Source organism: Dipodomys ordii, unplaced genomic scaffold (assembly GCF_000151885.1).
Source record: "Dipodomys ordii isolate 6190 unplaced genomic scaffold, Dord_2.0 Scaffold49, whole genome shotgun sequence".
Classification (NCBI taxonomy): Eukaryota; Metazoa; Chordata; class Mammalia; order Rodentia; family Heteromyidae; genus Dipodomys; species Dipodomys ordii.
This window is the reverse complement of record NW_012267265.1, coordinates 7,665,997-7,679,805: the sequence shown is the minus strand read 5'-3', so window position 1 is coordinate 7,679,805 and position 13,809 is coordinate 7,665,997. Positions and strand designations below refer to the sequence as shown.

The 13,809-nt window shown below is 36.9% G+C and overlaps 1 protein-coding gene across 1 annotated transcript in view; it reads right to left on the bottom strand.

Annotated features, from left to right (window-relative positions):
• Nucleotides 1–245: 245 nt before the first annotated feature.
• The window catches only part of Bmp2k (BMP2 inducible kinase), a 92,068-nt gene continuing 78,504 nt past the window's right edge, over nucleotides 246–13,809 (bottom strand). The window contains exon 16 of the mRNA XM_013020101.1: nucleotides 246–3,494. Coding sequence (XP_012875555.1) covers nucleotides 2,062–3,494 — 1,433 coding nt within the window. The 3' untranslated portion in view covers nucleotides 246–2,061. The remainder of the gene's footprint in view (nucleotides 3,495–13,809) is intronic.

Sequence of the window (13,809 nt, the reverse complement as noted above, 5' to 3'; positions counted from 1 at the left end):
TATCATAAAGAGAGAAAAAAAAACACGTTTTAAGCTGAGAATACTTTGTTTATCCAATATTTTGTCTGAAGTATTTAAAATTATTAAGTGTTGAAGAGCAAGTAAAATAATGTATTTCATATTTAGATTCCAAGAAGTTCACAATTTAGATTCCAAGAAATTCACATTAATTCATGAAATCATGAAGCTTAGCAAGACTATAATTCTGATGTGTACTTCTTAACCAACAGATTGCCATTCTTTTGAGTTCTATTTGATAGAATCCTATTGTAGGTCATCAGTTTACTACGTGTAATCAACTCTTCACTTAAACCTATTTTAAAAGAAAAACTACTTAGGCATTTGCATTAGCAGTATTAATTAACCTGAGAATAAATAAAAAGGTGCAAACTTATTTCCCTTTGGCATAAGGACAGTTATTGGTGTAATCCACTCTAAAGCACAGCTGTAAGTAGTGAAACATAATGCTTGATCTGCCTCTGCTACATTGTGATTCACACAGTTTAGCTATCCTGTACTATCTAACATAGCATACAGAAAAAAAAATTAAAACATGAGTATGTAGTCAGTTACATATAGTTTGCAAAAACCCAACTAGGGCACTATAATTAAGAGATACTATTACTCATAAAATATACTTTAATTGGGTGTAGAGAATTAAAAATGTAGCAATCAGGAGAATGCCAGACTATAGTTTCCACTCCTGTTTGTAAATAGCTTTAACAGTTCAAGAAACTTCAAATATTAGTCTACAGGGAAAAACTATAACTTAGAGCAGGAAGCACAAGATACTGTAGTCACATTAATTCATTACACACAATTTCTATAAAACCTCAAGTTTATACTTAGGATTTGTGATACTTTAAAAAAGGCAATTTGGTAGCTGGATTTTTTCCCCTAAAGACACAGTCAGCTAGCAGATGCTAGTCCCTCATGCAACCCTTGAATCCATTGGCAGATGTGGTATTAGTGCAGAGGTACATGAGCAGGATGTGTGATTCCTGCCTATAAGGCTTTATGGGTGTCACTGTTGTGTGCACTATTAAAACTACTCCACCCTCTAAACCAAAGTAAAATGACTGTTGCTCAAAATGGAGAATATATGGCGAAGGTAGAAATTAATAAAGTACATTATTAAATGCAAAATGACGCTACATTGTAAACATTTTAAAAATTCAAGGTTTCAGCTACATTTTTTCCTGAAATAAAAGTTTTATATAATATAATCCTTGTCCTAACTCCCAATTTTTTCAGTACTTTGCTTCATTAAGGACATGATAATAAAACAATATAAAATGTTTCTAAAGTGTTGAATTCTGAATTCTTTTCTTTCCTATCATTATTTTTCAAATGCCAGGTATTTTTCTAGATGTCCATTAGCTATTCCAGGTTTTGGAGATGTCAATGACAAAAATTGTATGTATTTATGTCATTTTGTATGTATTTATGTCATTTATGTATACACTGTAGAGGTCTAAACTGAGCTAATATATACATTATTTCACATATTATTAGATATTCCATATTAATGGCACTTGTTTTTTTTTAATGCAATAGTTTTAGGCACAATAGTTCTGGCTCTGCTTTGTAGAGAAAGGTACTAAAATCTATGCGCTTTCCAGATACCTTGCTAATTTTTTGAGAGAAGTAGATTTTTTTAAATTGTATGGGAATTAGAAGAAACCTTAAATGCAACCTATATATGTACAAATCAGCCTAATATCAAAACTAGTGCTATCCATCTCTCCTGTCCCTTCTCCTGACTACACTAGACAGGTGCCATGGGCTCCCACTGAATTACACACCGTGGCGTGGTGTCAGAAACAGAAACCCATAGACTTTTCAGGTTAGCTCTCGTCTCCTTATATGTGGCATCAAAAGTTACTACCCTGTAGAGATACTTCCTTTTTCTATTTGGTTTATTTAAAAATCACCTATCCTGATTAACCTGTAAGAATGAATGATACAAAGAGCTATACAAATAAATTTTCTTGTAAATTCACAAAACTATCTCATACTCTTTTGAAACAGGAGTTAATGCAGAGCATCCATCAGAAGTATCTACTGTTTAGAAGGAAATGGAGCAGCACCAAATGGGTCTAATTCGACTGTTGGGGCCTGTTGGGACTGATGTGGCGTGATGCTTTGCACCACAAGTTCTGTAAAGGGCACGGCACCAAAGTCATCCATTTTCAACGCTTCCGCACTGTGGAATGACCCATGTAGTGAATTCTGTCTTGGCCGCCCAGGCAGGACAGTATTGTGATCAGCACGAATGTCGCTCAGGCCCTGGTGTGACTGGTGCCAAGACAGGTCTGGAGGATGAAAAGGCTTGGCACCAAAGGGATCCAACAGACTCTCCTCAGGTTGTAGGACATTCCCCCTGTCTTTGCCCTCAGTCAGTGCGACGCTAATGTTCTCCTTGGAGTCTGAGATGGTTAAAAACTCATTGCTGCTCTGAGAGTCTCGGCGGCCCACTTTTTTGTGCCTGCGAGCCCTCTCTGGAGTGCGGTAGGTAGGCTTCAAAGTCTTCTTAGAGCTAGTTGGTGTGCCATGATGCCGCTTCCCGTTACTTTTGGACATATCCTGCTTGGTGCGCCTCTGGCGAGAGGACAGTTTCTGTAAGCTGCGCTGCTTGGCTTTGTGCTGCTGACTCCCAGTTATTTCCTCAAAGGGCACGAGTCCAAAAAGGTCCTCCCTGCTTTCACTTTTACTTGCTGACATGGAAAAGGGTTGAAAGGGAGTGGAGCCAAATATATCTACACTTTGGGAGCGACTAAGGAGAGGACGTGCCTCAGGCCCCACCAAAGAGCAGTCCTGTACACTCATTTTCTTGCTGAAAGGCGCCTTTGTGAACACATCGAATTCCTCTTGCTCTAGTCCCACAGTAGGAAACATCTGGTGAGGGAGATTCCTTTCACGTTCTTGCGGGGGCTGCTGAGTACGTACTGCAAAGAAAGGGACTGCGCCAAAAACATCGAACTCCTGTGTCCGAGTCTCTACCCCAACATTGGAGGGTAGATGGATTGGGGTGCAGAGCTCTGTTTTAGGATCTTGGGGTGGTCTGCTGCCAGGCTTTTCTCTGTACTCAGTGCTCATGTCACTATACTTTGCTTTAGCCTGCTCATACTCCTCAGAATCAGAGCTGTGTTTCTCCTCTTCCTCCTCATCCTCAGAATCCATGAGGAGAGGCCTATGACCTAGGTTTTCTGGTTCAGTATCATCATCATTAAAATCTCCTTGTTCTCCTGGACCCTCTTCATCCTCTTGCTCTTCCTCCTCGCTGCTCTTTGGAGAAGGTGGATCTGATTCGAAATCACTTTCCGAGTCATCATTCCCCTCTTGCCCTTGGCCTCGTACAGATGAATGCTCTGAAGTTTTCTTTCCAGTCCTCTGCTCTTTAGATACTGGACCTGCTTTTCCATTTTTGACAGGGCTTGCAGTGCTGTTTTCTTCGTTCATGGATGAAAGTTCAACTTTCTTTTCAGGAGAACCTGTAGGTTCAAAGAAAAATTATTTCAGCATTCCTATGTATTTCAAAATCCGGTTGTACTAAACAAGCATGACATTACAAGCCCTCACACAACTTCCTGCAGAGGAAAAGTAATGTCAATTCTTTGTCATTGTCCTCAATTGAAGGATTAGAGAAATTCAGGCACATACTTTCTCTGCATTTTACATATTCCCAACTTCCAACTTTCAACTCATATTAGTTATCAATAGGTTTTACATGTTTTACTAATTTTAATTAGCATATTGGTATTTGTAAGACAGTACCTTCTGAGTTAGCATGAATATGTAATTCAAGGCAGTAAACAGACTGTACCAAGGGTACATCCTCCTTAAGTAGCATCTATCCTATTTTACAATAAGAGTATGTCTTTAAAAAAATATATAAATGATCAGTAATCACACCAAATACAGTGCTCTGCAATTTAACTGTGTGATATGTAGTACATGTAGTATATTTAAATATTGGGATACTAAATTGATCTTTCCAGAAGCAGGAGTGCATTTGTATTGATCCATGTCTTCTCTTGCTTTTGACTAATTCTGTAGGGTTGGAGGTACAACCTGTAGCCATAAAAAATAATTATCTCATGGTGAAGGGATCATTATTTTCCCATTACTAGTAAAGGCTCTGTAAAGTAGCACTGCCATATTGCTACAACTCCATGGATCCTTTTTCCCCACTAACATGATAAAAGTATGTGCATTCCAGTGTTTATCCTTGGCTGTATCTTAACTACTCATATTTGCTGCCAAGTACAGCAAAATTAGTGGTTGAGTTGGGTGCAGTGGCTCAAGCCTGTAATCTCAGCTACTTGGGAGGCAGAGATCAAGGTACTATGGTTCAAGGCCAACCCAAGCAAAAATTTAAGTTCCCAAAACTCCATCAAGACCAAGAGCTGGACACAATACAATGATGTATACTTGTTATCTTAGGAATACAGGACACATGCACACACACACACACACACACACACACACACACACACACGGTGAGTTGTTCAATGTTGGAGTACTTTCCTAGCGAGTGCAAGGCCCTGCCACTATTCTCCTCCCCCACTAAACTGATTGGCTGAAATCTTTTAATCCAGATCTTGTTCTAATATTTACCATGAATACTTACCTCCTAAGAATATGTAAATTCAAAAGTTTTAAGTTCTCTTAAGATATGCTCCTCATCATTTCCTTCTAAATCAGTGAACACAATCTCTACCTTCAAAGGTCCTTAGACAAGTAGAAATCTTATGATCATCTCCTTCCACATCTCCACATCTATTTATTCCTTCATTTTCTCTCACCGACAGATTCAGTCTCCAAACTGCCTCTCTACCACTTTCATAACCCTTCCCTTTATATTGATACCAGAAAAGTTCTTCAGAAATCATAATGACATTCACAGTTTAAAATCTAAATAGTAAATCATAATTCTAACTTCATAAACACAAAATCATAATTACTGAAGTCGCAATAATAGGGTTCCTGTTTAAAATCTTGCAGTAGTTCTGTGAAGTTCCAGCCCTCAATGTTGTCCCAGCAGAGAATGTTGTTCTCTATCTGGCTTCTGTTCTGCCCCATCTTTATAGACATTATACCATGATGCCTCCAACAGTATTCTTTATAACTGACACATCCCAACTATCCCTACAAAAACTATCCAGGCTCTTAAAACTTGCTATCAGAGGTTCAGGAACGTAACAGACTCAGCTGAAACTGTGCTGTCACATCATGTCTCTCAACCCATCCTAAAAACAATATCCATTTTTGTCCTTGGTGCTCGTTGATGAAACTTAGTACTTCTCTGCTACATTGTGACTTCTTGTTTAATTCTCATCATTATTGCTGTATTTCATTCATCTTGTTTGTCATGTCCTAGCATTTTTCAAAATATTTATTAAAATGAAACAATGACTACTCACCTATATTTGAAAACATAATGGAAGTTACAATAAGTACAGAACAATACAGTAAAAAATAAAATTAATATGTGGACATATTTTCAGCTCCAAAGTAATCAAAATTCTATTCAACAAGAAAGCATTGTATAAGACAGTTTAATAGATGCAATACATGGGTGATATACTAGTAAGTAGACATCATCTACACTCAGAGTGTAAGTGAAATAACAGTAGGGAGAATGAGAACAAACCCACAGGGAGAACTCAGAGTAGGTCTCCTAAGATGATGAGACAGAGCCAGCCATACAAAGGAAGCTGGAAACTGGTGCAGATGAAATCACTAGCATTTTGGAAGGAGTGACAATAGGCCAGTATAGTTGCTGCCTGGCAAGCAAGGGCACACTGTACAAGGTGAGGTAGGGAAGACTAAACAGGCCAGACTACAAAGAGCATGAAAGGAGAATGGAGTATATGCTGATACTCTGCATACGGCCAAAAGCCATCACAAGGTCTAAAATGGTTATTATGGTCAGATTATATTCCAAAAAAAGTGAGACTGCTATGTGGAAAAGAGTAAGAGGAGTGCAATAATGTCTGTGTGGAAGGAAAATTGTTGAAAAGAAGATAATTCAAGTTAAAACATTATTTGGCCTCAAAGATAGTGGTGGCAGGGTTGATGAAATTGGGAAGAATGAGAGACTGAAGAGGAAAACTGAGTGATAGTACCAACAGAAAAAGGGATAATTTATGAAGTAAAGATTAACAGTGTAGCTTTGGACACTTAAGCTTGATGTGTATGAGGGACAGCAGATAAATAGAAAGCAGTTAGAAAGCTCATTTTGGACATGACAACTTATACTTCTCGTTGTTGCATCAGATCCACCTGTATCCTTAAACAACTGTTTTTTCCCCCTCTCCTCCACAAGTTATACTGACATCAAATATAGTGAAAGCAGGGGTTATACTGTGGGGGAGGGACATACAAAGCAACAAAGAGATAGTCTTATAAATGCATTAGAAACACATGCATGAAAGAAAAAACATTAAAATACATGTCTAAGGGTTCATTTTCCTGACATGGGGGGGGAGGAGAAGGGTTGGGATTGGGGGGCAGGAGGGAGGCTGGGAAGGGATGTGAAGGGTAAACCAAAGGAGGAGGCTGCAATGCTTGGTAAGAAATGTACGCATTATCCTGCCCATGTAATTGTAACCCCTCTGTACAGTATGTTCACAAATAAAAAATAAAAAAAAGAAAGCAGTTAGATATCTGTGGCTTTAGCACAATGCTTTCTAAGGCTGAAGAAAATAATTTGGCAGACAAAATGTAGCAACAGCCACAAAACAAAAGGACATTGCCCTGAAGAGAGTATAAAAGAAAAAGAAGTCCAAAAGAGCCCTCAGACATAAAAAATGCACAAGTCAACCCAAGAACATGAAATTACAAAGCAAATAGTCCAGAAGCAGCAAACTAAGGTGTTGCTACTTCTTGGAAGCCAAGATGAGATAATCTCCAGAGGAGGAGGTAAAATACAACTAAGCTGGGTGGCGCAGAGATCCAGTACTAGTACTCAGGATTTGATCGATTTTGCTGTGTGTTGGCAAAAGTTGACCCAAGTAGTGATGCCAGAGTAGAATTTAAATATATAATCTGCTAGCTCCTTAAAATCAACCAAGAGCTCTAACAGATTAGAACTAAACCAAATACCTATCTCACATGTAACCAATCAGAATGCTTTGCTATAAAAAAAAATGGTGTTTACATTAGGTTCCAGGAAATTTTCAGTCATCTGTCACTGTATAGCATTTCCTCTAAGGAATATTTTAGATTATTACCCTCCCCCAGAAAGCCACATGTGCAGGCCCACACACCTGCTCATGTACATCTCCAATAACATCACAGTGTCTCCTAGTGCATTTTGCACTATTCCTATAACAAGAACCAAATCAACCTCTTCTGTGGTTTCAGACAACCAAGTCTAAGAAGTGATGCACCCCACCTTCTGCCACTATCTCTTCTCACCTGGAACACACTCATCAGAAGCCAAACACTAAAGAATATTTCATTTTATAAAACCTAGGATTTCCCAACACCTGTAAACTTTGGTAAACAACTGTGCAACAGCATTCTAGGAAAATGCTGCCCCATAATTTCTCTATGAAATTCTATTTCTTGGGAACTTAAATTTATTCTGGGGGGGGGGATGTTAATATTTTCCCATCTTGGAGAGTATTCTTCATTTTCTTATTATGTGCTTTCCAGAAGATACCTGTCACTCTAGATATTCTGACTGCTCTACCCAATATTACAGTAACAGAGATACACATTTCTTTGTGTGAAAGTGCCATTAAGGTCTACTTTGTAATTTAGTTTATTTAACATGGATATAAATCTGTCTTAATTACCAGTTTAATGGATATTTCCAAGTACCAACATAGCCCACAATTCATTATAACAGGAACATGATAAAAAATATTCTGTATACAACCTTTAGCTCTCATTGGAATCTCTATATTGATCATAGATATTCAGCAAATGTAAATTCTATGAAAAGCTGTACTGGTTAGGGAATCATGTCAAAAAAAAACTATGTGTTTAGTACAGACTAATTAAAAATATTTTAGAACTATAAGTGATTAAATACAAGGATGCAAAGGACTATCTGTATTATAAGGCTTTTAAGTCCTATTCCATAGCAAAAATAAGTATTACAAGCTCCAAATTTGGTTATTAATGTACAATGTACAATACTTTCAAATGCAACCTCTGGCTAAAAGTGCCATAAACATTTATAATTCATCTCTTTGCTAAACATAATTATAATTTAAAAAATAATCAGATATCCACATTATTTTCTTCTGAGGACAAAAATGTTTCTTTGCAGTTGTTAAATTAAAAAATACACATTTGACTTATTGTGATATTTAATTAGGATTATCTTACTGCTAAAGTTAATTTCCCCCAAGTATAGCCTAAATGTATTGCATTATTAACAAATCTTAAATCCTAATTAATCTCCATATTTACTGAGATTTGTACTATTAACATAAAACCAGCTGTTTTCAGAGGTCTAGAAAAGGAGCTCACCTCCCCAAATGAATGCAAGAACATAAACTCATTGAGTAAAATAACATGAATTCATCCATTCTGTACTTTTGAGTTTTCATAAAAAGCAATTTGAGAGTGGCCAAATTTCAATGGCATCATAGTTTGAATACTCCAAAGGAAGGCTCCAACTTAAAAACCAAATCTGCCAGGCACCAGTGGCTTATACCTGTCAGGCTGATATCTGAGGATTGTGGTTTGAAACCAGCTCCAGCAGTAAAGTCTGTGGGACTCTTTAATTAACCACCAAAAAACCAGAAGTGGTGCTGTGGCATAAAATGGTAGAGTGCTAGCCTTAAGAGAAAAGGCTTAGGGACAGCACCTATATATCCCACATCCAACAACAGTAACAAAAACAAAAAAGCCAAATCTATACAGTCAATACCTAAAATCTCATTTAGTTAGATTTTTATATATTTGTTACAGTATTCTGTTACATACTTCATCAAAAATAGTTAGATCCTACTTAATGCTACACCATTTTACAGAAGTTCTGTGATGTCCTGTTTGTATGTGTGCCTCTCCTGGTGCTTGAAATCAAGGCCTGAGTGCTGTCCCAGAGCTTTTTTGCTGTATCACCTGATCCACAGCTCCACTTCTGGCTGGTTTCAGGTGGTTAATTTGAGATGACAGTCTCACAGACGTGGCTTCAAACCTCAGCCTCCTGGATAGGTAGGATTATATGTATCTCAGAGCCACCAGTGGCCCCCGTGCCCCAAAGTAGGTATTCTTAACTTGAATAGTCTTCATAACTATACCAAAAAGCTTTAAAACATTTAAAAAAATGTATGCATCACAATATTCATTTGATCATCCTTCTATGTTTCTGTTTAATGGACAGTTGCCCTTTTAGCTATAAAACAGGTGGTACACTCTTAATCATGTAAGCTTTCAGGGCCCAGGAAATTTTGATGTTCTTTTCTTTGCTATCAGATCCAACATAAATGGCTTAAAATGCTATTGTAATTGCATGCCTTCTCTTGTTCTCGTAGTTTGGGCAAAAGTGAGGGGCTGAGTCTTCAAAGCTCACTTTGAATTGTTGGCATACTGCCTGTGATCATTTCCCAATAATTTACCACGTTAGGCCCAAAGATAAGAGGACTGGGAAACACCTGTATTATTATTATTATTATTTATCAAAAACTGTATTATATTATTTATCTGTATTATTTCTCTGAAAGCAGGGCAAGTAACAAGAATAAGAAAAGATTCATACTAGCTGTCAACAGTATTTCCCAGGCAGAATAAAAATGCAATAAAACTGACATCTTTTAAATGACTCGTTGTTATTTTTATTTAAAACAAAATACTTTTGTTTTGCTACTATTTAAAAGTACAAAACTTAGAATCAGAGATAGATTTCAACTTATAAACTATGTGACCTTAACCAAATCACTGACACCCTCCCAATAAAGGTATTCAGTAGAATTATTATTGCTAACATCTGCAAATAGAAAACTTCTTGGCCTTGAAGAATTATATACTAGAATCAAAAGGAATAAATTCAACACCTCATCATGGTTTATAAGATATGTTGGCATTTGGGCCTAAATCTCATTACAGCTGCCAAATAAAAAAATTAAGTATAATAAAAGAAATTTAAAACTTTGATTCAAAAATCTAATTACTATGCCCTACATGAACCAAAACACATAAAATACAATTTTAGAATTTCATAAAAGCATTATAAGAGAAGCTTTGGGCTTTATTAAAAGTAGGGTGTCTGTGCTAAATTCACAAAGCCATACATCTTTTGTTGGTATACAAACTATCCAAATAAAAAATGCCCTGGGAGGCAGAAGAGAATGTGGGTTTCTAGAAAGGGAATGATAAATGGATTCTCAGGGGTTTTTTTTGTTTTATGTTTGGAAACAGGGTCACACTTCATTGTATAATTCTTTCTCAAACTTTCAATTTTTCTCCCTCAGTCTCCTGAGTATTCTCAGATATTGGAATTTTACACTTACATACCTCTCCGCTGAATATAATGCTTTTAATTAACTTTTAACTTTAAATATTTCTTCAAAGAGGTTTCAATTTAACATGTAATTTATGAGTATAATGCACCTTGATCATTCTCTCCTATCCCATCTCCACCCATTCCTTCAAGTTAACCAGTTCCACTTTGCCATAGGTACATTGACTATTACTGTGTTTGGAGGCTGGGTATTTATTGTGCTTGGTAATCCAAATACAAGATTGCACATCTAATAGCCTTCTAAGTTGTAAGGAAAATAAATGACATAAATTTGACTTCAAAAAAAAAAACAAAACCTTAGGTTACAGGTAAGAGAAAGGGGGGAAATGAAAGCATACTACGATTGTAACTAATTAAAACGTATACATACATAAACGTAATATATTAAAATATAATATATTAAAAATACTCAAAGAAACAATGGGCTAAAGACTTAAAAAGAGACTTCACTGAAGAGGAAATAAGAATGGCCAATAAACACATGAAGAAATATTCAACATCACTGGCCATAAAAGAAATGCAAATCAAAACAACATTGAGATTCCACCTCATCCCAGTTAGAATGGCCATTATCAAGAAAACAATAACAGATGCTGGCAAAGATGTGGCCAAAAGGGAACGTTACTACACCATTGGTGAGAATATAAACTTGTTCAAGTATGCTGGAAAGCAGTATGGAGGTTCCTCAAAAGGCTAAACAGAGACCCCCTATGAACCAGCAATCCCACTCATGGGCATTTACCCAAATGACCACAAATAAGGCCCCACTATAAGCTACCAGCACAACTATGTTCACTTCAGCATTATTTACCACAGCTAAGATATGGAATCAACCCAGATGTTCCTCAGTATAAGAATGGATTGAGAAAATATGGCGCGTGCGCACGCACACACACACATACACACACACACACACACACACACACACACACACACACACACAGAGGAATTCTATGCTTCCATCAGGAAGAATGGCATTGCCCCACTCATAATGGAAAGATTTGGAAAAAATCATATTAAGTGAAGTAAGCCAGATCCAAAGAAACACAGGCTCCATGGTTTCCCTCATTTGTAATAATTAGTATATGTCTAGGATAGTCCTAGCAGAGGATCACAATAGTTCAATAGCTATGTACATATGACCATATAAAATGATGCTAATCAAAATGAACTCCAAGATATGGAAACAAGAGAGTTTTTGTCATTTGTGGTTGGTTTCTTTAGTGTACTGTTTGCAGTTATTTTTTTTTTCCTTTGGCTTATCTCATTTTTTATTTTGATACCCTTCGTATATAAGTATATCTGATTTGGGGAAAGGAAGGGAAATCACAGAAATGGTGAGACAAAGGACAATGGGTGAACCAATGCAACAGGGATACTCACAAGACACTATGTTGGAAATGAACTTTATAACTTGGTGGAGGGGAGCGAGGGGAGGTGAAGCAGTAGAAAAAGAGGAAGGAGGTCACAATGTTTGATAAGAATTGTCCTCATTTCCTTACTTATGTAACTGTAACCCCTCTATATATCACCTTTACAACAAAAAAAATATTAAAGCTCAAAAATAATTGAAACCAGCAGTAATTTATTTTTTGTAAGGCCTCATGACCAAAGTGTATCCAGAAACTCAAGGTCTGGCATTCTCCTAGTCACCCCTTCTTGCACTTCCTATCATATTTTGCACAGTTCTAACTGAAGCAAGTTAAACGATTTCTTATGCCTACAGAACAGTAAAAGTATCAAAATCCAAGCTTCAGTTTGAGTGCTTACTTCTCTGTGAAGCAAAGACTGACATTATTAATTCGCTGAAATTATTTTTAAAGTGAAAGAAAAAAGAAAACTTATGACTTAAAATATGAGAAACTGAAGTATTCTCAGAGAAATGAAAACTTCAAAGAAATTTATAACATAAAAATCAAGGGGCTGGGAAGGTGGCTCAGTGGCAGAGTGCTTGCCTTGCATGCCTGAGGCCCTGGGTTCGTATTCCTCAGCACCACATAAGCAAAAAGAAAAAAGCCGGAAGTGGCGCTGTGGCTCAAGTGGTAGGGTGCTAGCCTTGAGCTGAAGAGCTGAGGGACAGTGCCCAGGCCCAGAGTTCAGGCCCCACGACTGGACCCAAAAAATAAATAAATTAATTAATTAATAAAATAAAAAATAAAATATTAAAAAAAGGAAATATAAAGAGAAAAATGAACACAAAATGGGAAATATTTTTAATTAAAGGTTCATGGGAAGCCGGGCACCAGTGGCTCACACCTATAATCCTAGCTACTCAGGAGGCTGAGAACTGAGGATCGCGGTTCAAAGCCAGCCAGGGCAGGAGAGACTGTGAGATTCTTATCTCCAATAAACCACTAGAAAACCGGAAGTGGCCCTGTGGCTCAAGCAGTAGAACGCTCGCCATGAGCTGAAGAGCTGAGGGACAGTGCCCAAGACCAGAGTTCAAGCCCCATGACTGACCAAAAAAAAAAAAAAAGGTTCATGGGTTATTTAAAAAAATTAAAATTATTCAAAGATATAAGAAACGTATTATCAGACTGAAAGAAGACTTAAAATAGGCAATATCTTGAATATTTACAAGTTAATAAACATGCTTAAAATGCCCACATGCTAGAAAAAAAAAAGCCCACGTGCTGGAAAACAAAGAGGAAAAAAATCCCAGGTTCAGAGAAAAAACTGTGACCAGAATTTTCTATCAGTTCTTCCAATAGCAATGTTAAAAGATAATAACAATACAGTGCCTCTACAATTCACAGAAAAAAAAATACCTAACCCAGAATTATTTTCTCAGATGAATTATATGTGTCATTGTGGGGCAAAAATATACTTAATTTTAAGTAGCAGAATTTAAAACTTATCTACCATGTTGATCTAACAAACCATGAAGGAAGGACAGATGAAGAAGGACAGCACAAGAATTTCTGAAATACTAAAGGGTAAATAAGATACTACAATTAAAGGAATATGCCAGACCTACAAAACAGTTAAGTCAAATTACAGTTTCATGAAAATAATGGCTAATCTGGAAGGAAATTTACACTTCCAAATATAGATGAATCAATGAAGGAACATAAAAAAACTAAGAAAACAAAAATTTTGTAATTACATATATAGTACTCTGCTACTCCAGGAATTATAAAAGGAAGGAAATGTGAACATGATATACAAAACCTGAGGAGTTAGACATAGTTATGCATTTGAAAATGTTGCCAAGTGTCAGTGGCTCACGCTTATAATCCTAGCTTCTCAGGAGGCTGAGATCTGAGGATCACAAGCTGAACCAAGCTCAGTCAGGAAAGTCCATGATACTCTTACCTACAATT